This window comes from Panicum virgatum, chromosome 3K (assembly GCF_016808335.1).
Source record: "Panicum virgatum strain AP13 chromosome 3K, P.virgatum_v5, whole genome shotgun sequence".
In the NCBI taxonomy this organism is placed as follows: domain Eukaryota; kingdom Viridiplantae; phylum Streptophyta; class Magnoliopsida; order Poales; family Poaceae; genus Panicum; species Panicum virgatum.
This window is the reverse complement of record NC_053138.1, coordinates 1,484,634-1,506,316: the sequence shown is the minus strand read 5'-3', so window position 1 is coordinate 1,506,316 and position 21,683 is coordinate 1,484,634. Positions and strand designations below refer to the sequence as shown.

At 42.1% G+C, this 21,683-nt stretch overlaps 1 protein-coding gene across 4 annotated transcripts; it reads right to left on the bottom strand.

Moving 5' to 3' along the window:
- Window positions 1-222: 222 nt before the first annotated feature.
- LOC120696642 (proteasome adapter and scaffold protein ECM29-like) lies at window positions 223-20,301 on the bottom strand. 4 transcript variants are annotated; one of them, XM_039979607.1, is made up of 35 exons: window positions 19,977-20,301; window positions 19,267-19,434; window positions 19,082-19,171; window positions 18,807-18,943; window positions 18,634-18,724; window positions 18,421-18,503; window positions 18,229-18,335; window positions 17,904-18,056; window positions 17,315-17,379; window positions 17,087-17,174; window positions 16,847-16,925; window positions 16,655-16,763; window positions 15,840-15,899; window positions 14,527-14,645; window positions 13,365-13,740; window positions 13,101-13,285; window positions 12,940-13,009; window positions 12,431-12,581; window positions 9,246-9,415; window positions 8,835-9,176; window positions 8,129-8,296; window positions 7,749-8,042; window positions 6,824-7,000; window positions 6,410-6,673; window positions 5,902-6,000; window positions 5,621-5,805; window positions 4,818-5,153; window positions 4,526-4,679; window positions 4,308-4,418; window positions 4,019-4,186; window positions 3,419-3,545; window positions 2,771-2,929; window positions 2,534-2,637; window positions 2,364-2,423; window positions 223-590 (listed from the first exon to the last, which is right to left on the bottom strand). In XM_039979607.1, exons 1-35 carry the CDS (start codon window positions 20,175-20,177, stop codon window positions 387-389), a joined length of 5,454 nt encoding a protein of 1,817 aa, XP_039835541.1. In that variant the 5' UTR covers window positions 20,178-20,301; the 3' UTR covers window positions 223-386. The 4 variants fall into 4 exon arrangements, with proteins under 4 accessions (XP_039835541.1, XP_039835544.1, XP_039835543.1 ...); XM_039979610.1 differs by having other exon boundaries at window positions 17,087-17,170; XM_039979609.1 differs by lacking the exon at window positions 7,749-8,042.
- Window positions 20,302-21,683: the final 1,382 nt, after the last annotated feature.

Here is a 21,683-nt window from a genome sequence, read left to right as displayed (position 1 = left end):
CAACACAATGTCACAGATAATGAAATGGGCAAATCAATGGACGCAGATTCAGTGACATTGCCATGGTTACATTCTCGTGACATTGAGTCACTGACGTGTGGGACCCATATGGACCCACATGATCCAAGCCCACATGGGTCCCACACATTAGTGACTCAACATTACGAGAAGTTACTGCGGCAATGTCACTGAAACTCAATCCCAAATCAATAGGCGTGTAGCTTTTCTTGTCCTACCCTCGTGATGTAAAAGGGAGGGAGACACTTGCCGTATTCTGTACTATATTGCATATAAGAATGAATTTGCAATCTGCACAAAATTCAGGAGGGTCATTTTGTAAGCAGTATTTTTCAGGTATAGATTTACATGTCTGGCAGAAAGTGCGTTTAATCAGTTGCCATGGTTATTCCAGGGAGAGTTTTAACGATGCCCAGGCATTCCTTCAACAATGTTTTTGCTTGTTCACTTTTTTCAGACTCGCAGAGCTCAACAAGTTCATCCTCAAACTTGGGCTCTGTTCTGTCTGTCAATGGAAAGTCTCTATACAGTTTGCTCAACTCAAGAAGGCACTCTGCAGCAGCAGTATGGACCTGCAAAGAGGAAAGTCAACTTGTGAGGAATACGGTTGTCTCTGGTGGCTAACTGCTAATCACAAACTAAACAGAATTTCCAGGAACGGGTCTATTTTACCATCTACTCGGATGTAACATGATATTATGGACTATCCCAGGCAATTCCATACAGGTCAGGATGCAAGTGGGTTAGCTTTTGGTCAACCAGTGATCAACCCACTCAACCCAATTTAAAGAGTCTAAGTAACGGGTTGATCTAAAAATAAACATAAGATTACCCAAAGAAACTAATGGGTACCCAAAAGCATGTTCCTAAGTCTGCCGGATATGTCGAAGCGGAGCTTCTCCTCAACGGGTGCTAGAAGAAATAGCTTCCCAGACACATCATCTTGGCCACGAGCGCAGCTTCGCCACGCGGCCCTATCACCTGAAAGATGCCCCAATCCTAGTGCCGCTGCTAAGCGCGCGCCGCACGGCCCATCACCTGGAAGAGGCCCGCCAGCTTGCAAGGACCTTGGCCCGCCGCACACCACCATCGATCTCCTTTGCTCGTGGATACTCCATGATGTCGATCGATGTCCATGGTGGACACCAAATCGAGGTCTTCCAGCACTCAAATCAAATTTATTGGTAGTGGATTTATCTCTTCCTCCTTCGAATCAGACTAGCTAGCTAGCCTCAAATCAATCTGAAAGCAACCAAATCGAGACCTGCGGCTCGCACCTGCACGTGGAATTTCCCCATGGGTGACGACCTCACAGATCCTTGGAGCAGATCGAGGTTGAAGATGATGGTCACCTGCGCCCCTCGAGAGGTTGGCGAGGTAGAGCGGTGCTGGAGATCAGGGAGGGTAGCTTCTGGAGTCTATTGCGCGGCATTTTTGGGTTAACCCAATAACCCATCAAGTAAACCAGTGTAGCACTAAATATTTTTTTGGGTCAGCCCTTTGGGTTTCTACCCTACTAGTCAGGAATTGGGTTTTGGGTCATTGGGTTGACCCAAGAAATTCTGCATCCTGACATACAGGCATTGCACCATTCTTATATGTTAACGTATGGTATGAGTATTTGGGAAAGAAACACACACCAAGTTTTGCTGGCTATTTCTTACCCTAGCAATCACTGGGAGCTGCTCCTGGCCATGCCATGCAGGGAACAGTACCAGCACATTGATGGTCTTTCGAAATGTCACTAACTTAGCCTCCATGATTTGCTATGCCCGTCAAGTGTGCGTAATTAAGAACCATGGAAGGAGATTGAAAGAAAAGGTGGGAATGTAATAGGCAGTTGTTTTTAACCTTAAACAAACACGGTGGATCCTATTGGTCACCTAAATGAATTATCTGCAACAATAATCCCGCTTTCTTAAGAGGCTTCTCACATAAAGTACCTACACAATTTGCTAATTATTGGTTTTGACATGCTTGTTTGACCCATGACATTTCATCACAAGAAAATTACAGAACTTCAGTGCTTTGGAGCTACAAAAGCCCACTTCAGTTTCACTGAGCGAAAGTGACATTATGACTATTCTTCTCATCATTAATGGCCACAAACAAGCATAGACAGTTTTACATCAAGAAGACTGCTGAACCATGCATTAAACACCCTCAAATGAAATGTCATAATATTTACTGCTTTCATTCTATAAACATATATGACTGACCATAATATATTGAATGCCAATGTGAGTTATTCATTAGCAGGAAGATGTTATGTTATCTTCTAGTAAAAGTGCTATGAAAATATATCACAACATCAGGTAGTTAGGGCGAGATATATAGAAAATCACCTGAGCAATCTTAATTAAGCGTATTGAGTCTAGTACTTTTGCCGACACCAAATGGAATAGCTGGAAAATAAATAAATAAATAAATAAGGCTTGTCAGGAGTAATGGAAAAAGGAGAACAAATGCTAAAGCTGAATATAAAGCCACACAAACTATAGGAGTATAGGAATACCTCCTGAACCAAGGAAGTTGTGTCTTGAGGCCATGTGCCATTATCATCAGAACTCTGAAACTTGCGGCACAACTCTTTGACACATGAGAAGGACGACAATTTAACTGTTCATGAAAAAAAATATGCATTAAAATGACGATTTTCAAGCATAAAAAATAAATAATTTTTCGACGAACTCAAAGAAAAGTATTCAATGCTGTGCAGAATATATAACAGATCTTGCATTGAAAGTCATACCCTGCCAACTCTCCTCAGGTGAGAGAGAATTCAATATTACTTCTAAAACATTTTTCTTCTGACTGATAATATCATGAGGAAAAGCAATGCTGATGCAAGACATGGCACAATTGAGCACTTTATCTAGAGAAACGGAGGCACCTTCACTTTCATCTTGTTCTGTACAAAAGAAGCCATGCACAAAAGCTAAAAAAGTGAAAGAAGTACTTGGAGAAAAAGCTGAGAATTATATGATATGATCACATGTGTACTGTAACATTAATTTAGCGTAGAATTATGTAATCAAGTATTGCAGTTCTGTGTCTGCAACTTCCCAATTTATTAAGATAGATAGAACTACATATTTTAGGGATAAGTACATTGAACGATTATAGAATAATATTTTATTACATCCATTTTAATCCTAATGTCTCTCTTAGTAAATAAAGTCTCACTATGTGCTACATGGAGGGTATGAATGTATTATTATGGAGGTGCCTTATCAACCTATTCTCGAAAAGGTACTTGGGACTCAAAATTGGTGTTGCTAACGTCCATAATTGTCAGAGAGCATCAGACAGAAGGGATGTTCTTGCATGATTACAAGAATTGTAATTTAAGCATAGCCACTAGCTGAATGCATTAAAGGAGCTCAAAATGACAACTGACCAGCACCAGCAGATGAAGTAGTTGAAGATGAACCCTTTGCCTTACAAATGACAGATTGGTTGCAAACCTTGTACAGCATAGGAAAAATAATATTGAAAAATCCTGGATCTCTGAATGCTGTGATCACCTGAAAAGTGAAGAAAGAAAGAAGAAAAACTTAAGTACATGGTACCAATTGTAAAATTCTATAAGAATCGCCTAAAGGCCATATAATTGCAAAACATGTGCTCCTAAAATGGCACAATAAGAGAATGCGTCTCTTTTGGGATCCATTAGTTCATGTATATATCTACTATCTAAAAATGTTAAAAGATTGATTAAATTCCATATAGCATGGTTCACCAGAAGAATATATTATGTATCTCCCTAGGATGCTTTGAGCAAAGGGTTTAAAAGGATCCCAGGACTCGCCTGTTGAGAATTATTGAAATACTTTCAACATGATTAAGTTACAACCTTCAAGAAAAACCGAAGTTCAATAATTACCATTAAGTAGTCGAAAGACATTCTATTAAAGAAAATGCTGTCTGCTAAAACAAGAAATGGTAGGTCAACAAAAAGTAAGGGTCCAATAATTAGATGAGGAATGAAGAAAAATACTTTCTGTAAACACAAGAAAGCTGCTTCCCGGTACAGTTTTGTTTTCTTATTGCATGCAGCACAAACAGCATCTAGTATACCACTTGGCAAGCTGGAGTCTTCTGCTATTATAGCAGCATGACAGCAAGAACACAATGAAGCCAGTGCATCCAGAATAGCATCTTTTCCCTGTTGAAAAATATAAGGAAACAAAATGAATTATCAAGAATCGATAAGATCCACAAAAAAAATGTATAAGCAGGCCACCCAGTTATCATTCCACGAACAAATGAAGGGTAGCGTGAGATACCTCCCAGAATCGACCTGGCAATTCTTTCAAAAGTGATTTGAGAATATTATGGTGGTGAGCTGAAAGGGATTCTCCGATAACATCACATAGCTTCTTTGTAGCCTTGGCTGACTGCAAGGATAAGGATGTACAATAAGCATATTACAAGCTACAGGACTGTTTAACTGTTACTGATCTGATATGCATATGGACATGAAATTATGAAACAGAGACTGTACCTTTCTTTTACCAGCCCATGATGACGATGACATGCAATTACACAAAAGAGATACAGTTTCTGGTAAATACAGTGTTAGGGTTACTCTTTCACTGCTAGGAATATCCTCCCAAAGTTCTTCATATAAGGCACTGGTATCTTTGTCATCATCAAATCTGAAAAGAAGTTCTGTTTATACACACGGAAAGGTTTCTTGTATTTATACAATCATGAACTCAAGCATTATAAATATCTAAAAATTAATGTCAGAAGTAAAGAAAAATGCAAGGTTAATTAATGTGTCCTTCACATACCTTGACAAAAAAATTACAGGGACAACCACTGCATTATATCCACCAAGAATATCTGCTGCATTGCTCAAGTAGGCCTTAATAAGAATTGCACCAGATAACTGATCATTTTTCCCACCAGAATGCAGAGAGGTGGTATCTTCAATAAGCTTCTGAGCCTGGGAGGGGCTAGCATATTTCAAAACAGTAGCACAAGAGGACGCAAAGGCCCTTTTTGCTGCTAAACTCCTTTCCTCCAGAACAGCACTATACAGTAACTTCAGTAACAATGTTGAGAATGGTTTGATGTCAATCATGACCTTCTGTACCAACAAGGTGATGAAGCTAGCAACACCAACTCTGAGATGAGACAGAAAATGAATGAAACCATATGATTGAAGTAGTGAGAAATGCAGCATTTGATGCTATCATGAATAAGATTTAGGGAACATATCTGGTGGAAACCACAACCTTCGTGAAAACCCGTGCAAACCATGGGAAAAAAAGTCATCTAAATTCATGAAAAAAAATCACACATATAGATGATATGATGATACACAACCTTGGTTTGCGAGATATAAAAATAACAAATTTCAAGCCAAGAAGCTGTCCAGATGATTTATTAGAAATTTGTTATTTTTATATCTCACAAACGAAGTCGAGTTTGGACAAGATATTTTACAAGATTGTGTATCATCATATCATCTACATGTGTGATTTTTTGGGTGAATTTAGATGACTTTTTGTCGTGGTTTGCACGGGTTTTCACGAAGGTTTAGTTTCCACCAGATATGTTCCCTAAGATTTATGGTACAAGCAATCCAAACCTTGTATTTAAACCAACAGCTGATCTAACCATTTGGGCCAGGCGAGGGACCAATATATCGAGTGAATTCTTGTCAACAACTTTTATACAAATATCAAGGGTTTCCCACATTGGAGAATCTTTAGCCACAGCTATCCGCAAGCTTTCAAGCTTATCTGTTTTGATGCCAGCATTTCCTGCATGCATCTTGATCCAAATACAGGAGTGAGTAAAGTATTGCATCTGTGAGATATACACATGAACATCATCAGTCCTTATAAAAGGGAAACAAAATTAGCATACCTCGACGTAATTCAACCTTTGATCCTCCAGACTTGACAAACATTCAAGCATACAACTAACAAGTTCTGCCAGATGAGGCCGAAGGGCAGGCCCAGCTCCCTAAAGACATTAGGAAGTCATAAGCCAAGGATATCCCTTTAGTGTGTTAAATTGGTGATGGTAGCTACAAAAGCATAGAATATACATATGAAATGCATAGAGAAAAAAGTTCTATGATCTTTCGTTTACTGAATATGTGAAAGTTAAAACACAGATGTTGAGAAAAACTACCATAAAATTTAGTGAAATACTAAATCTACAATATAACTCATTATCTATATTTCTGCCCTTTTTCATCCTCTCCTCTGTCTATTGTATTGTGGTTCACGCTCGAGGACACTTCTGTATATATATAATTAAAATACCATAGGGGATTCTCCTACTGTCTTTCACTAAAAAATATGTATGTATATATAACTGATTAGGAAAAATATGCAGCTCAACTTGCTAAGTTTTACCATCAATATACCTTAGCAAGCTTCATCACCAAACTAATTGAGGCTTTTTGAACACTTGAAACTTTACTGAGTATGCCTTCAGAAAGCAAGTATGGCAGCACAATGTTCATTGTCTCATTTGCATCAGAAGTAGAAGTTAGTGACACATCACAAAGCCTAATTGTCAATGAGCTCACGGCTCGGCACAAACTGTCACCAGCATTACGCACAGTTTCCTTTATGTCATCCATTGCACGGAAGGCGGTTGTCCATATTTTTCTCAAATGCTTTGAAACCTTAAGACCAGTAAAGAAAAGCTGAGTTATATTTTGCTCAGAAAGGAAATTTAAAGCCAGATTCATACAAAAACTTTAATATAGGCTGTGTCAAACGAAATAGTGAACTAACTAAAATTTCCATAACACCGCGGATAAATGATCGATTACCTGACTATATCTTCGACCTTGGATGATGTCTGCAAGTGCAAGACAGGATGCTTCACGTGAGCGCCAAAGCCTTGATCCAGATTGAACCAACAAATCCTCTACTATGACATCGTAATGTTCATCTATTGCTTTTTTTGGATCTGAGACAATTAACTTCCAGATGTGTCCCATTGAATCCTAAAAAGTGCAACTGGAACTATCAGCTCAGAGCCTCAGAAGAAATGTGCTATGAACTTATTAAGAAATATGTTACGGCATAATAAGATAAAATATTAAAATAGTATTTATAGATATTAATGGCAGACATAAAACTTGTGAGAATTTAGTAGATTCCATAAATAGTTAGGTTTTAAAAGAAAGTTAGTGGTACTTGCTGCCCAGAGATACCCTCTAAGATGAGATTGGGTCACTTGCATGATTGTGCAAGGGCGTGCATTGATTACTAGAAAGCTATCATCATGGTAGAAACCTAATCTCAATGAGTTACATTGCGAAATATATGCAGTATTTAACTAAATTATTAGATGTTTTCTCAACAACGGAAAAAAAAACTGAGGCAATCTTATCCGCAAATCTGATTACAGGATAGAAAAGTATATAGCAGTATAATATAACTAACACAAAGCTGAAATACAGTTGTTAAGTTATAAGTTCAAACTTTTCAGTGTCTAACAAACCAGTATGTGAACATGGTCACATAGATAACTTATTACTAAATTGGTGAAATCAATATAAAGTTAAGCTTAACTAGTTGAGCTAAATGGGGCATCATGTACTTGCTTAGTGCCTCAGTTTCTTACTTGGTTATATGTAATTTTACAAAATTATGTCACTCAACCAAGCAATTTAGTTTTGGTCGAACAGACAAAGAAATAAGAAACATAGAAGATGGCAGATATAGTGATGGGAGTGCACACTTTGATACCTGGATGTTCTTGTCAGGATCGTATTGGTAACGGACAAGCCTAGGAATTAAGGCATTCAGATAAGGTTGAAGTGCCTCGCCAGCTTGTTTGGCTATCTTGGAAAATCCAAAAGCAGCACCCCTCTTGGAATTGAGAGCAGCCTGATAATTAGCTAGATCCATGAACTTGTATATGAGGTCAGGTTGCCCCATCTCATTGGCAAGGCTGCACAGCTCCTTGTAGGTGGTAAGTTTCCCTCCAGTAGGATTATTGCCAATTGTGCCTTCTTGAAAGACCTCAGAGTCCTCCATCAACTAATGCGAGTACAATAAAACATAAATAACTTGGAATCAAAACATAATCACCTAGGGATAAAACATATATCGAGAAAATCATGCACCTTAATAGCTTTTTTCTTCTTTGCGGCGCCAGTCAGTGTGTTCACAAGAGCATGAACAAGCTGCTCTTTCATAGATGCATCACCAAGCTCATACACAATGCTCATCCCTTGGGATGCCAAATCTTGTGTAAGCTCATTTGGATCACCAAGGAGATGGGAAAGAGCTTCCTGTGAAAGAAATGGCAGCTACATTTGTCAACAAGGTGGAAGAACTCTGGTGGGAAGACAGTGATCAAATGTAAGTATTAGCACCACCCTAAGCAGGAACTGTGCTAGCTGAAGAGAAGATATACATTTCAACAGTATATGCATAAACCGTTCAGCTCAATTCAATCAAAAGATGATTTATTTTTTTGGCACCACACTACAGGGAAATTTTTAAATTCAGGCATAGAGTGACATGTGAAACCTAGCACGAACTTTCAATTAAATCAAAAGTTAGTGCAGGTTTTACGTGGGCTGGCAGGTACATGACCAATGCACTTACTAAAGTTAGCTTCCATGCCTAAGTCACTTTAGATTACTATGCTAAAGTTAGTTTCCATGTCTACGACACTGTAGATTACTATCACTAACATATCATACAGGCCAATCAGCATTATACAGTGATCTACAGATTATGCACTGTGGTAGTTTAGATAAAAGTAAAAAAAGAAAATGTATGAGCTCTTTAATAATCTATGTATCTTAATCTTGATTGGCAGACCTGGATTTGAGGAAGTAGTTCTAGAATCTTCGGATGTCGACCGCAGTACATTGTCAGAGAGACCAACCAGACAGTACCGGCACAGCGTTCTTCTTTTCTACTGCTAAAAATTAGTGTCTCAAACAACTTTTTAATAATTTTTTCTCGGGCCATTCCGTGTGCTTCTTCACAGACACTTCTTTCATAGGAGTTACTCGAGACTAGAGGTGTGTCACTAGTAAGATAGTTTGTTGCCTGGGAAAGGGAACCAAAGTTTGTCTCCAGTATCACATCTGCTGTCACAGGAACTTCTCCCCATATGAAAGATAGAGCCTCCCCGGCAGCAAAAAGAACATCTTCTACCTGAACAAGCATAATTTTAATATATTTCAAAGAATAGTATTATGTTAGCTGCAAGTTTTGTGTCGCTACCTTAGAACGTGAAAGACTAAAAATCAAGTCTAGTGCATTATTAAGGTGCGGAAAGGACATCTCATTCCAACATATGTGCCCCAATGATACCAGAATTTTCTGAATAGCCTTAGTATCATTTTCAGAAAGCAGCTTAGTCAGCTTCTCATGCAGAATGGTTAATAGAGCACCTGCAGGAAAATATAATTCAAATAAAAAATATCATAGATCATGAACAGCATAGCTCATATGCAGTAGTGTGGAATAATAGAATTGGTGTAATGGATGATTGTATTAGCTTGAGCCTTAGGGCTGAATATATAGGGGTACATGACTTGGAGGGCAAGGAGCCTCTCCTACAGATATGGTAGGATACGGATACAATCCTAATCTACCTAATATAGAGATATCCCTAATATACTCTAACATCCCCCCGCAGTCACAGCCAGGGTTTTAAAATCCGACCGGTGACCGGTAACCACCGGCCTCCGGTTCCGGTATACCGGTCCGGTTTGGCCGGTTACCGGTCGGAACCGGACAAATTCAAATTTAAATTCAAACTTCCCAATTCAACCGGTTCGTACCGGTATACCGGCCGGTTTGGCCGGTATACCGGCCGGTTTGACTGGTAACCGGTCAAATTCAATTTTTTTTCTTTTTTGGTTTAAATTCAAATGCCCGCAAAGTATACTAAATAAATGTTTGTATAACATATTTTAGTCTAAATGAACCCTCCAACCCTCTTTTGTACTACTTTTACATTGTATTTGTATACTTTTGTATGCACGCTTTTTTTTGTTTAACTTCAAATCCCCGCAAATTATACTAAATGAACGAATTTTTGAGAAAATTTGACACCATTAGATTTGTTGCATCTTGAAGTATTTTTAGGAATTTTTTGAGAATTTTTCATTTTTTTGAATTCAAATTTAAATTTTGAATTTGGACCGGTTTCATACCGGACCAAACCGGAACCGGTCCGGACCGGTTACCGACGGTTTGGTGAACCCTGGTCACAGCGGGAGCGTTGCAGACGGTGAGACTGGAGAGAAGTCGAAGAGCTGACATCCCCCCGCAGTCACAACGGTCAGTGCGTCGCAGATGCTGTGGCTGGAGTGGAAACCCACAAGGTTGCTCAAGTACATGGTAGCCCTTTGTGCCGATGTCGAGGTAGCCGAGTTGGAGGGTGAATAGCCATGGTCGAGGATGCCGTGCGTAGGGTAGCCGTGGTGGACGTAGCTGTCGAGGTAGCCGATGCAGAGGTAGCCGCACATGAAGCCATTGGCGCGCAAGGGGGCGCCAAACAGTGGTGGCGCGGAGGCGCCGTAGACGAAGACGGTGATGCGTCGAGGACGAAGCGAAGATGATGCCGTCAAACCGCCAAGGCCGAGGCGAGTACCGGGTTTGCCAGACCCAGTAGCGCGTCGGGGACGAAGGCACGCGTCGGTGTTGCCAATACCGGACGTACAAGGAAGAGCGCACAACCAAGTCGCAGAATGTAGGGGACCAGCAGAGAAGGTCTCGACGACAGTTGCGGCGCAGAAAGGCGAGGGATAAGAAGCCGATGCAGCGCGCGGTTGTTGGAGTAGACGAAGTAGGCGAAGTAGAGACGACGGTGGCAGCGACGAGGTCGTGCTAGACGAAGCGTGGAGATAGAGCAGCCGAGCACTAGCCCAAAGGCTAGCTAGCTTGGCGTAGTGGTCGCGGCGGCGACAGTCGTACAAGTCGGCGAAGAACTCGAATAGCTTGACGAAGACCATGCGCAGGAGGCGCAGCGACGCGTAGTCGACGACGAGGTCGTGGACGTGGTCGGCAGCGGTGAGGATGCAATGGCGAAGGAGACCACGGGTGGCGCCGCAGCTGCCCGAAGAGGCGAAGTAGCGGCAGCCCTCCATACTCGGGGAAGAGGCACGCAGTACGAGGACGGACGTCACGGGAGCCATGTGGATCACGCACGTCGGTTGATCAGGCCGAGTATGCGCGAGGCGAGACGACGATGGGCGAAGCTGGCGGAGGCATCCCGATCGATGGAGGCGATGACGAGCCGGCGGAGGACGACGTGCGACGAAGCGGCAAGGTGGGCGGTGCAGACGGGCGTCCCCTAGGGCGCCGTCCATCTTGCCATGCCACAGTCGTAGTCGAGGAAGAAGCCGGTGAAGTCGATGCCGACGTCGAAGTAGAGGTGCGAGGTCGACAGGCGGTGGGCGACTCAATCTCGATCAATGATCGAGTAAAAGATCAGAGAAACTAGTCAAAACGAACCAGCAACAACTTCTTGTGTAGAACCTCCGTGTGTGCGTAGCGTATGCCCTCACCCTCTATCTCTTTCCTTCTGCTCCCACCACGGTAGCCATGGCAAGAGAAAGAGGGAGGGAGACAGAGATGGGGCGGCCTGGCGAGAGGATGGGCCTTGTCGGGGGTGGAGACCAAAGGGGCGGAGCCCGTCCGCCGGTGGTGGACCTCGGCGCGGATCCGTCGGGGGAGGCGGAAGCGTCGTAGCCAACCTGCCAGTGGCGGATCCCGCCAGGGGAGAGGCGTGAGGGCGCCGCACCGTGGGCGGAAGATCCCGGGCGGCGACACCATGCCCCACGGCGTGGATCGGCGGGGTAGGAGGACGGGGTGGAGCAAGTCCGCCAGCGGTGGAGGAAACCGTCGGGGATCCGCCGGAGGAGGCCAGAGCAACGGAGCCGGCCCGCCAGAGGCGGATTCCGCCAAGAGAGGCGCAGGAGGAGGAAGGCCAAGGCCAGCCCGTGGACGACGACACACCCGGTGAGTTCATCACGATTTGTTGCTGCTGGACGACCTTCTATGACGGCGGATCAGCAATCTGCCGCCGAACTTTTTGTGGGGCGCAGCCCCCGGTGGAGATCAAGGGCGACCTCCCCGGGGGCGCGCTAAGAGGTCGTCGAGGGGACGCACAAGAGGCGCGCCGAGGAGGATGACCTGCGATGTAAGGAAAGCAAGGGCGCGGGTGGCGGCGGCAGAATGTTTAGCCTAGGATCCCAAACCCTAATCTCGTGATACCATGTGGAATAATAGAATTGGTGTAATAGATGATTGTATTAGCTTGAGCCTTAGGGCTGAATATATAGGGGTACATGACTTGGAGGGCAAGGAGCCTCTCATACAGATATGGTAGGATACGGATACAATTCTAATCTACCTAATATACTCTAACAAGTAGACATTTGAATAGCAAGTTTAACCTGTAGAAGAGTTTTGGTTGATGGAAGGCAGCGCACAACGTAGACCAATATGACCAAGAGATACCATTGCAACGGATGCTAATGCCGAACCTTCAGAGTCGATAACTTTTACAAGAATATCAACTACATTTTTTACCATTTCTTCAGGTATCTGCACATTCGCACATCAGTCCAACAAATCAAACTTAAATTGAAAAGTATAGAAAATTAGGTATTCATAAAATGATGTACTCAAAGTCTCAAACAAAGTTTCCTAAGCGATATATTATGGCAGCCAAATTGATTGCATCATATACACTCAAACTTGTGAAGTGGCCACAATTAACTCAAAAAACTTAGAAATTAGATATTTATGTCCACAAACTTGTACAAGTGGTTCAGACAGGTTCAATCTAGTTTGGCTCGCAACTTAAGAAAACTGCGCTAAATTTCATATAAGGAAACAGCAAATAAAAAAATCAGTAACAACAAGCTACAAAGTTAGGAGGATGGAAGCAATATGAACATACATAAGATTGCTTCAAACAACCAGCAGTTAGATATCCAATCGCACATAACAGTCCATGATAATTTTCAAATCTGGCACAATTCATCAAATAGCCACATGAATTAGAAGTTACATGGCAATACAAAGGACATGTCACCACTGTTGAAATTTCCATTTTCATACCTTGTTGGGCGGTTTTGATCAAGTGTTGAAGTGAACTCAGACAGAAGAGTTAGTGCAGCAGAGCTTGAAAGAGCTGAAGAAGCAATACCAAGCAGACGCGAGGCAGCTTCACGAGCATCAGAATCAACATGACCCAATAGACCTCTTAGCCACTGTATGCGGTCTGCATACCGCAATAACACCATCTGCAAGTTATGAAACAATAAATCTAACAGTCTGAGGAAAACATGAAGTTCCTTTTAATAGATGACATCAAACAGAAACCTTTGGTTGACGAGAGGAAAGATCAACCAATGACTTCAAGGCCAATGCATGCAGTTCGCTAGACCCTTCATATGACATCGCATTTTCTAAGATGATACACATTTTTGCTACTGGGGAATGAGATGGATCTTCTTGCGCAAGATTTGGACTATCACTAGACTCAAAGCACTTCATCAGAAACTTGATCATTGAAAGAAATGTTTTTGAAGGAAAAAGCAATTTTCCATTTGTCTGGTCATCAGAACATAACAACTGTGGTCTCTGATGGCAGATATAATTTAGCATCTCTGTAACATCAGGATATTTGAAATCAGCAGATCCCACAGATGATTGCCTCCCATCATTTAGAAGATTCAGACCAGCTAGAGCCATTTCCCTAGGACAACACAACCAAATAAGTGAAGGATATATATATGGTTAAGCATAAATAACTTATAAAATGCATGCCCTGAAGAGATGTGCTAATGTATCAGAATCAGAATCGAGAATTTTCTTCAGCATGTGTGTATGGTAAGCAAGATCACCAACTGTTCTCAATTCATTTGACAAGGTCAGAACTGAAGGAAGTCGCTACTTCTATGCATCTAGAGGACATGAGAAGCACTTCTTGAGATCAGCAAAAGGACTTTTACAACATTGAGTCTGGTGAACAGTTATTGATCTAGTAGGTTTCACAATCGGAATTCGATCTAATGGTTTTACTGACTGACAAGTATGATAACAAGTCTACGATAATCTATAGCATCACCTCATACAAGGACAATAAACTCTTATTACTCAATTTGTTATTGCAAGATTTTCTAAAAAAAACAAATGCTAATTGCATTGCATGCATAGTTTAGGAAGACAGATGAATGCCACTATGACATGCCAGAATATAGAGTTGAGCATGCAATGCAAGCAACAGTGGGACACTAAACAGTCAGAACAGATACTAAAAGCACCAACCATGTTATCAGAATTGATGTTAGGAAACGTAAAAAGGGTGTACCCAGTGCTGAAAGCTCACACACCAAATGGGGTCTTGGGAAGGGAATTTGCACTTGAGGTTCTTGTGGGAAAAAAATATTTACAAAGTGATGTGGAACAAAAATTACAATGGGTGACCCGGTAGTATAAGTGGAGAAAAGTATCATGTCAAGATAAATCTTTTGTAACCAACCTTATGTCCAGTTTCACATCTGAGGCCCCAGTCATGCAAATGTACCGGCTTGGGCAGTGCTGCGTATCATACAATGTTGTTGCCCATCTTATAGCAGAAAACCGAACCTCACTTTGCTCCTTTAAGAAAAATTCATTACAAGAATGTAAGATCAGACAACTACATAAAGTTCAAGTCAAGAGCATAGCATCCATTGGATTTAGGCCCTTGGAGGTAAAAAGATATTGCAATTTGGGAATAATGCAATAAAAAAAAGTGATGCTGGAGGCCCATGTATCCATAAGAGTTCCAACTATCATAACCACAAGAATAAATAGCCACCCTATAGAAACTCCCCATACAGAGCATGACCAAAGGAGCCATCAGTGATAACTCCATATACAGAGTATGACCAAAGGAGCCATCAGTGATTGGTTGTCAGGCTTCACATGCGAAGAATACATCATTTGTCATTTTTCTTAAGAAAAATGTGGAGAAGAATTTGGATCTTTTAGTTGCTCCAATGATGAGGTCTAAATTCAGATTTCAAATCATAGTTGAAGGATTAATATGTGACTTCTTTGAGGTGACCATGAGCGCATCCTGAAAAGACAGATAAATGTGAAACTGGTGTGGTCAACATGCTTGTAGTATGGTGGTAAGTCCTCCAGTCGTGAGGCTGCCGACATAAGACCCCTCACTGTGTTTTTCCCCAAACATATGGGTTAAGACCCAGCCTATGAATTTGTTCAAAAAAAAAAAGACCCAGAGTATGGCAGCAGTGTCCCTGTACAGGTAGGAGCCAGCTTTCGGGTACCATTTCTCAACCTTTCAGGCAATGCACTCATGATATCTCTCCCCTTGGATCGAGCTTTTGAACAAAAAAACAAGAATCCAAAAACTTATTGTGGACTGTTAAAGAGATCGTCAGAAATTGTTTGAGAGAAGTTCTTTGAATTTCTAACATATTTATGCATCAATTTTAATAGTAGTAGTTGCAGGAATAAATATAAATCCAAATGTAAAATTCAGAAAATCAATCTGATTGATGGAGCTGAGGTGCTTCTATATTTATATGAACTTGGTTGTTTTGCATATCACTCGCACCCGTTATATTATGTAATAGCTTTACAACTGGTTTATGATTTTTTTTCTATTATTAAACTAAATACAGGATGGAGTTTCCTGTACTTTCCTAAAGCAAGGACTCAGATTTTGATCTTGCAACCCTCACACTGAAGGTAATTATATCTGCATTCACAAACTATCACCAGTAATGATACCATCTATGTGATCGTGATAATAAAAGCTTATGATGAAAACAACAACTTTACCGCTTCACAATTTTCCAGAAGAAGCACCTCAAGATTCTTCAGTACTATCATTGAAGCACCCTGATATCAAGGCCAAGAAAAAGAGAATGAAGATAGCAGATAGTTCTCCAATTAAAGCTGGGCAGACACTAGATGCATAGAAACCATGGTAGACTCATGATGTAAACAGAATAACAAACTACGCAAGAATGTTATAAAATCTGTTCTGGATGGTGGCAAATCTGTGTTTTAGGTTGTTTATTCCTTATAAGGTGCATGCTAGAGTGTCCTGCTAGATGAACCAACTCTTCGGGCGTCGCTTCTGGTGCAGGAGGCTAAGCATTCTTCCAGACGTCCCAGGAGCCCCGTAACGTATTGAAGCTCACATATTACTTGCGAGCAATCGTATGAAGGGTCGCCAACACACAATATGAAATGTCATTGGATTGATGTATAATTCTGAATCCTAAGTATTAACAAAGCAATCATATTAATTAATCAAGTAAAGTTAAATATGAACTTCATGTGCAAAAGAACTCCCCTTAATTGACCTGGATGTCAAAGGCAAACAAGTCCATACTAAACCTTTTGGAGGCAAGGACCAAAGCTTAAACGAGTCATTGCCGCCAATCCAGCACATAGCTTGATTGTAGCAAGTTTTGACCATGAAGCTGAATTGACAAAAAGCTAGCATTTCAAGCCATATCAACCATTAAACCAAAAAAATTGGCTGTGCAGAGTGATCAATTAACTAAATTTCAAAATCATCACTACAAAAATCTTCAGTAGGTCATGAAAGCACACTTTGGAGAAAGCAACATGACCTTAAGAGTTACCTTATATGCTGTAGCAAGGGACGTAGCCGCCTCCTGAATTGTCAGACGAAGCGATTGATCCTCCAGTCTCAAAGCAGTAAAGAGTCGTATAGCCATGTCGGTTTTATCGCTGCAGTGAAATAGAGTTGCAAAAAATCATTCATTAGAACACAAATGAAAGGAGAGCCATGAAAGTTTAAGAAAATATCATGCCTGAATAAATTTGGCATTCGAGAAGCCAGCAAACCGATAGCCTGGTATGCAAATATGTTGGTATCTCTACCTGTAGAATCTGGAGAGAAAAAACAACAAACTGTTCAATATTTCTCCATTCCATATCAGAAACTTGGTCATCAAAAATATCCAACTCCCAGATAATTGATGCGGGAGTGGGGGAATCAAAGATAAACCACATTTAGATGAATAGAGAAAGCAGATAAGTAGTTCAAAGACCTGTCTCTGTAGAGGAAGAACCATCAAGGGAGCGCAATATTCCACTAAGGATAACTGGACCGATTAACTTTAGCTGGTCGGTTACTGCCTAAATTATTAATCATTCATATCAGCTTAAAATATGGTAAATTAATTAGCATATGTGTCAAAACTAAAAGCTTGAACAAAATAAGCCATTAATGCTAAAAGATAAGATATTCGTTGTTAGAACATGCAAAGTGCACATACATGTTTGAAAACCCAGACAGTGAACTCCATTCCTAACTGCTTCAGCCTTGAAGTAGTTCCGCTTCCTACAAGCATAGAAGAACAATGAAAGATAAGATGAATTAATGGATAAACATAAATTGAGAAGTTAAGTTATTGCCCTGTTGTAACAGCAAAAAGGATGGTTCTAATAATAAATTAAATATCAGATTGGGGAAATAGAGTCATTGGTAATAGGTTCACAGGAATACGAGTTCAACATATCAGATAAATCTGTGCTTAATTGCATGATTAATAATAAAGACCAATTAGTAACTCATCAAGGCCAGTGAAACTGCTTTACGAACCAAGATGAGCATGATCCTAGAGTAGAATAGTATGTTGTAAACAATGCAGTCTATTTCATATGACTAGGGGAGACAAGCAAATAAAGCGTGGTACAAACATTAACAAACAAGATGCATTTTAATAATGATATATTAAGTATGGAAAGGCTACAGTTGCCAACAGCAGAGTTTATTAAAAAGCAACAATTGGATACCGCAAGGCATAAGACCAATTAGACACACAAAAAAAGTAATAAATGGTAAAGGGATACAAAAGTGGATACCATAGATACAGCCAAAGATACATTGAAGTGTGTGTGGAAATGCATTCGCTGCAGCAATTGACCGGCAGAAAACACTCATAAGCCGCATACGCAATGAAGCATGTGCTGGGGAAACTTTCAGCTCTGCAGCTATATTTTCTGCACCCACAGTACCTGCCTCACCAGACAACATTATCAGAGAGCCAGGCTCGAAAAAAAATATTTATATACAAATTGAGACAGAGAAAAAGCAAAGGGGTTGAAATTCAAACTACATCAATCAAGATCCTAAAAATAGAAAATGCAAACTACATCAATCAAGATCCTAAAAATAGAAAATGCATACCATTGAACAGCGTGAACAGTTTCTTGATGAGGTTGGGATCTTCTAAATTCACAGTTGATGCTTTGCGCTTTAACAACTCATCTCCTTTCTTAGAAACTGATTCTTGACTACGTTGAAATAGCGGTTAGCATCATTGTCGATCCACATAAAAAATTCCGGTATATTGTAGACAAAATTCTGAAATGGAATTACCTATCTGAAGCAGCAGATAAATAAAGAGGGTAGACAATCTCAGGTGCAAAGTTCATAGCTTCAATGACATTCAAGATTCCTAGCTGAAAAGATTGAACAAGAAATTAAACCACGAGAAGACCAGGTGCATTGTGCAGGCAGTACACTCAACAACTAAAATGTGTATGTGCGCTTGTCCAGTGCAGGCATGATTACACATTTTTTTTGTATTACCTTTCTTGATGCAAGTATGTCGCCTTTTAGTGGTAGTTTTCCAGTAACACGATCTGATTGTGCAACTGAAAGTCCTGATGGACATCCAATACTGTAGAATTTGACAGCATTTAAATGTCCAAGTCTCAAAATTTGTTCTATAAATTTCACTTAATTTAGCAAGGAATACATACCCCTGAGGTGGTGTTTGATACAATAATGTATGGAAGCAGAAGTCAGCAAATACTAGACCGTCATTGGATTCAGTTATTGCTTGATATTTTGAAGCAATGGTGGCATCCACCTTATGTATGTTACATTCACCGATAGCCTGGAAGACAATAGAAGCAAATTTAGAAGGGAAAAAACATGTGAGTGCTATAGAATGTACGCACAACAGGGCAAAAAGGCAGATAAAATACTTCACAGATTGTTAAAATGCAATCACTCAAGAAGGGACATGACAAACCTTTGTCACAAGTCTCAAGATGATCCCTTGAAGATGAGCTGGAACATTTGATATATTGGCCAAGAAATCAGGCGCAATGTTTCCTTTCTCCTGTTACAAAGCAGTAAGCAGACACATTTAACTTTTGCAGAAATGGTGAAGCAACTCTAGATAAAATTAAAGATTAACAAAGGAAAAGAGAATACCTCTGTTGGCAGGCGTTCAAACGCCATCTCAATATATACGACGCAGAAGTTTCTGACAATTGTTGAGGAAGCAGATTCTGTATAAATCTTCCATAAATCCAGCATCGGCAGTGGAATCTCAGGCCTGTGCTTCACCCTTTTGTTGATGTGGCTGAGAATTTCCATAACCTGACCAAATCCAAAAAAAACAAGAATCGGTATCACACTTATTAACACTAATCCATAAAGCATTCGTAAAACTTTAAAAACAATAGATATGCTCCTTTACCAGAGAGCAGCCACATGTAGTACCACTACTGAGTAACAGGGCAGAACCTGATCGGGTTTACGATACTATAAATAAACGTTTAGGCACTCCTCAAATGCAGGATATTAGAAAGATCAGTGTAGAACACCACCATGGGTGTTCTAACTGTGTAAACTGGTAATGGTAGCTGAGGATATGCAACTCTTGCGAGCCCATAATAGACCCAATTTTGCACATAAAAAACTAATGGAAGGTTAGCCGCAGGTAAAATTAAGTAGCATGCTACCCTCAGTCGAACCGCAGAAACTGAAATTTCATCACCGCGTGAGCAATATGTGACATCACGAAGGAAGGAACAAACTAATCTAACTGAAGAGGGAGAGCGTCCGCCACGGCACACACTGAAATTCAGATCGGGCAAGCGGCTGGGAGAGGAGGACGAGGCGCGGTCTGGTGCGCTTACGAGCTTGCGGACGGCAGGCGCGGGGGAGGCGAGCGAGGTGATGGCGTAGGGGAGGACGCGCGCGAGCACCGGCGCGAGGCGGGCGTCGTCGGCGAGGGCCAGCCGCGTGAGCATCCGGTCCAGGGCGTCCAACCTCTCCGCGTCCGTCTGCTCCGCGGCGGCCGGAGCGGGCGCGGCCGCCGGCGCCGGCTGCTCCGCCATTTTCCCGCGCTGGTGGGTGTGGGAGTCGCCGCCTCGCCGGCGTTCCCTTCTTCCGGCGCAAGAAGGTGGGCAGGGGAGACTGGTGGAGTCGATGCTAGTCGGGTTCGAGTCCAAAAAAAAGTTTGTCTCGTATATGTCACATCGAATTTTCGGACATATACATGAAGCATTAAATATAATTAAAAAAATAATTAATTACATAGTCTGACTGATTCCTACACAACTTTCCCCAGACCCCGCACAGTGCGGAAAGCCTACGGCACTGGTACGCCTTTTTTTTAACTAATTCCTACGAGATGAATCTAATGATACTAATTAATTCATAATTAGATATTAATTGTCAAATAATAACGAAATGTGCTACAGTGGCTAAATCCAAACTTTTTACCAACTAAACACAGCCTCAATAATAAATGCTAATTGATGTCACATGTAGATGGTCTACGAAAGCGTCTGCTGCTACTCCGGCGTTGACGTCCAAGCCCTGCAGGCCCGCTCCGATGAGCACCTGGTTGTGGACCTTGTCTCTCTGGAGTCCGTGCGCGTAGCGCTCGAGTCGTATGAACTCCTCCGCCAGATGGCGGGGCTGAGGTCCTGGCTATGCTCCAACCTGGATCTCCTCTCGCTCGTGGCAGGCGTGGCGCTGGTGCTTCGCAAGGTCGAGCATGATCTGTTTCCCCGGCTCCTAGTCCAGGAGGCCAAGCTGGAAGGGGGCATCCTGGAAGCCCTCCTACTCCTGAAGAACTCAGCAATTACGCTCTTACATCTGGGGGAGACCGTTAAGGAAGGATTCGAACAAGTGGACGAATCGTGTAACACCCCTGGTGTTAATCACCACGCGGACAGTTTGCTTGGGACCGCGGACGGTCCGCCCGGATGCGCTCTGCTTCACCTACCTAGAGACAGGGGTTCGCCAGTCGCCGCCACGTGCCGGTCGCCGAGCCTTTTACCCGGCCAACCTAGTACAACGCGCATTGAAGTCGACTTAATCCCAACCCCAATCCCAGCTCTCAGTTCTGTCTCTCTCTCCCTTTCACTCGGTCTTCCTCCTCTCTCCGCTATTCCCGAGCTCGAGCAGCTCGACGTCGCCGGCCGATTACGCGAGCTTCTCTCCATGGATTTCAAATCCACCGCACCTGAAGCTCGACCACCTCCCTAGCTCCCTCCTCAACCCCTCCAACCACAGCCACGACCCCTACCTCGCCGGGAATCCCGGATTCCCCGGCCGCCAGTTCGAGTTTCGCCTAAACTCGACCTCGCCGTGGAACTCCATCGCCCGGCCACCATTTTCTTCGTCCAAGAGCTTGAATCGACTGTAAGTAAGCCGCTAGTGCTTGTGCTTCCCTCGTTCCTCCACGTTCTAGTGGTTTCCACGCACGTTCTCAACAAAGTCGTTTCTGACCGCCACGGGCCGCACGTCGCCGACTAGGTTAGGCTTGATTTCTTCGCGTGCATCGCCCATACCCGTGTGCGCCTCGTCTAGTAGATGGTGTAGTGCTAGCCTCG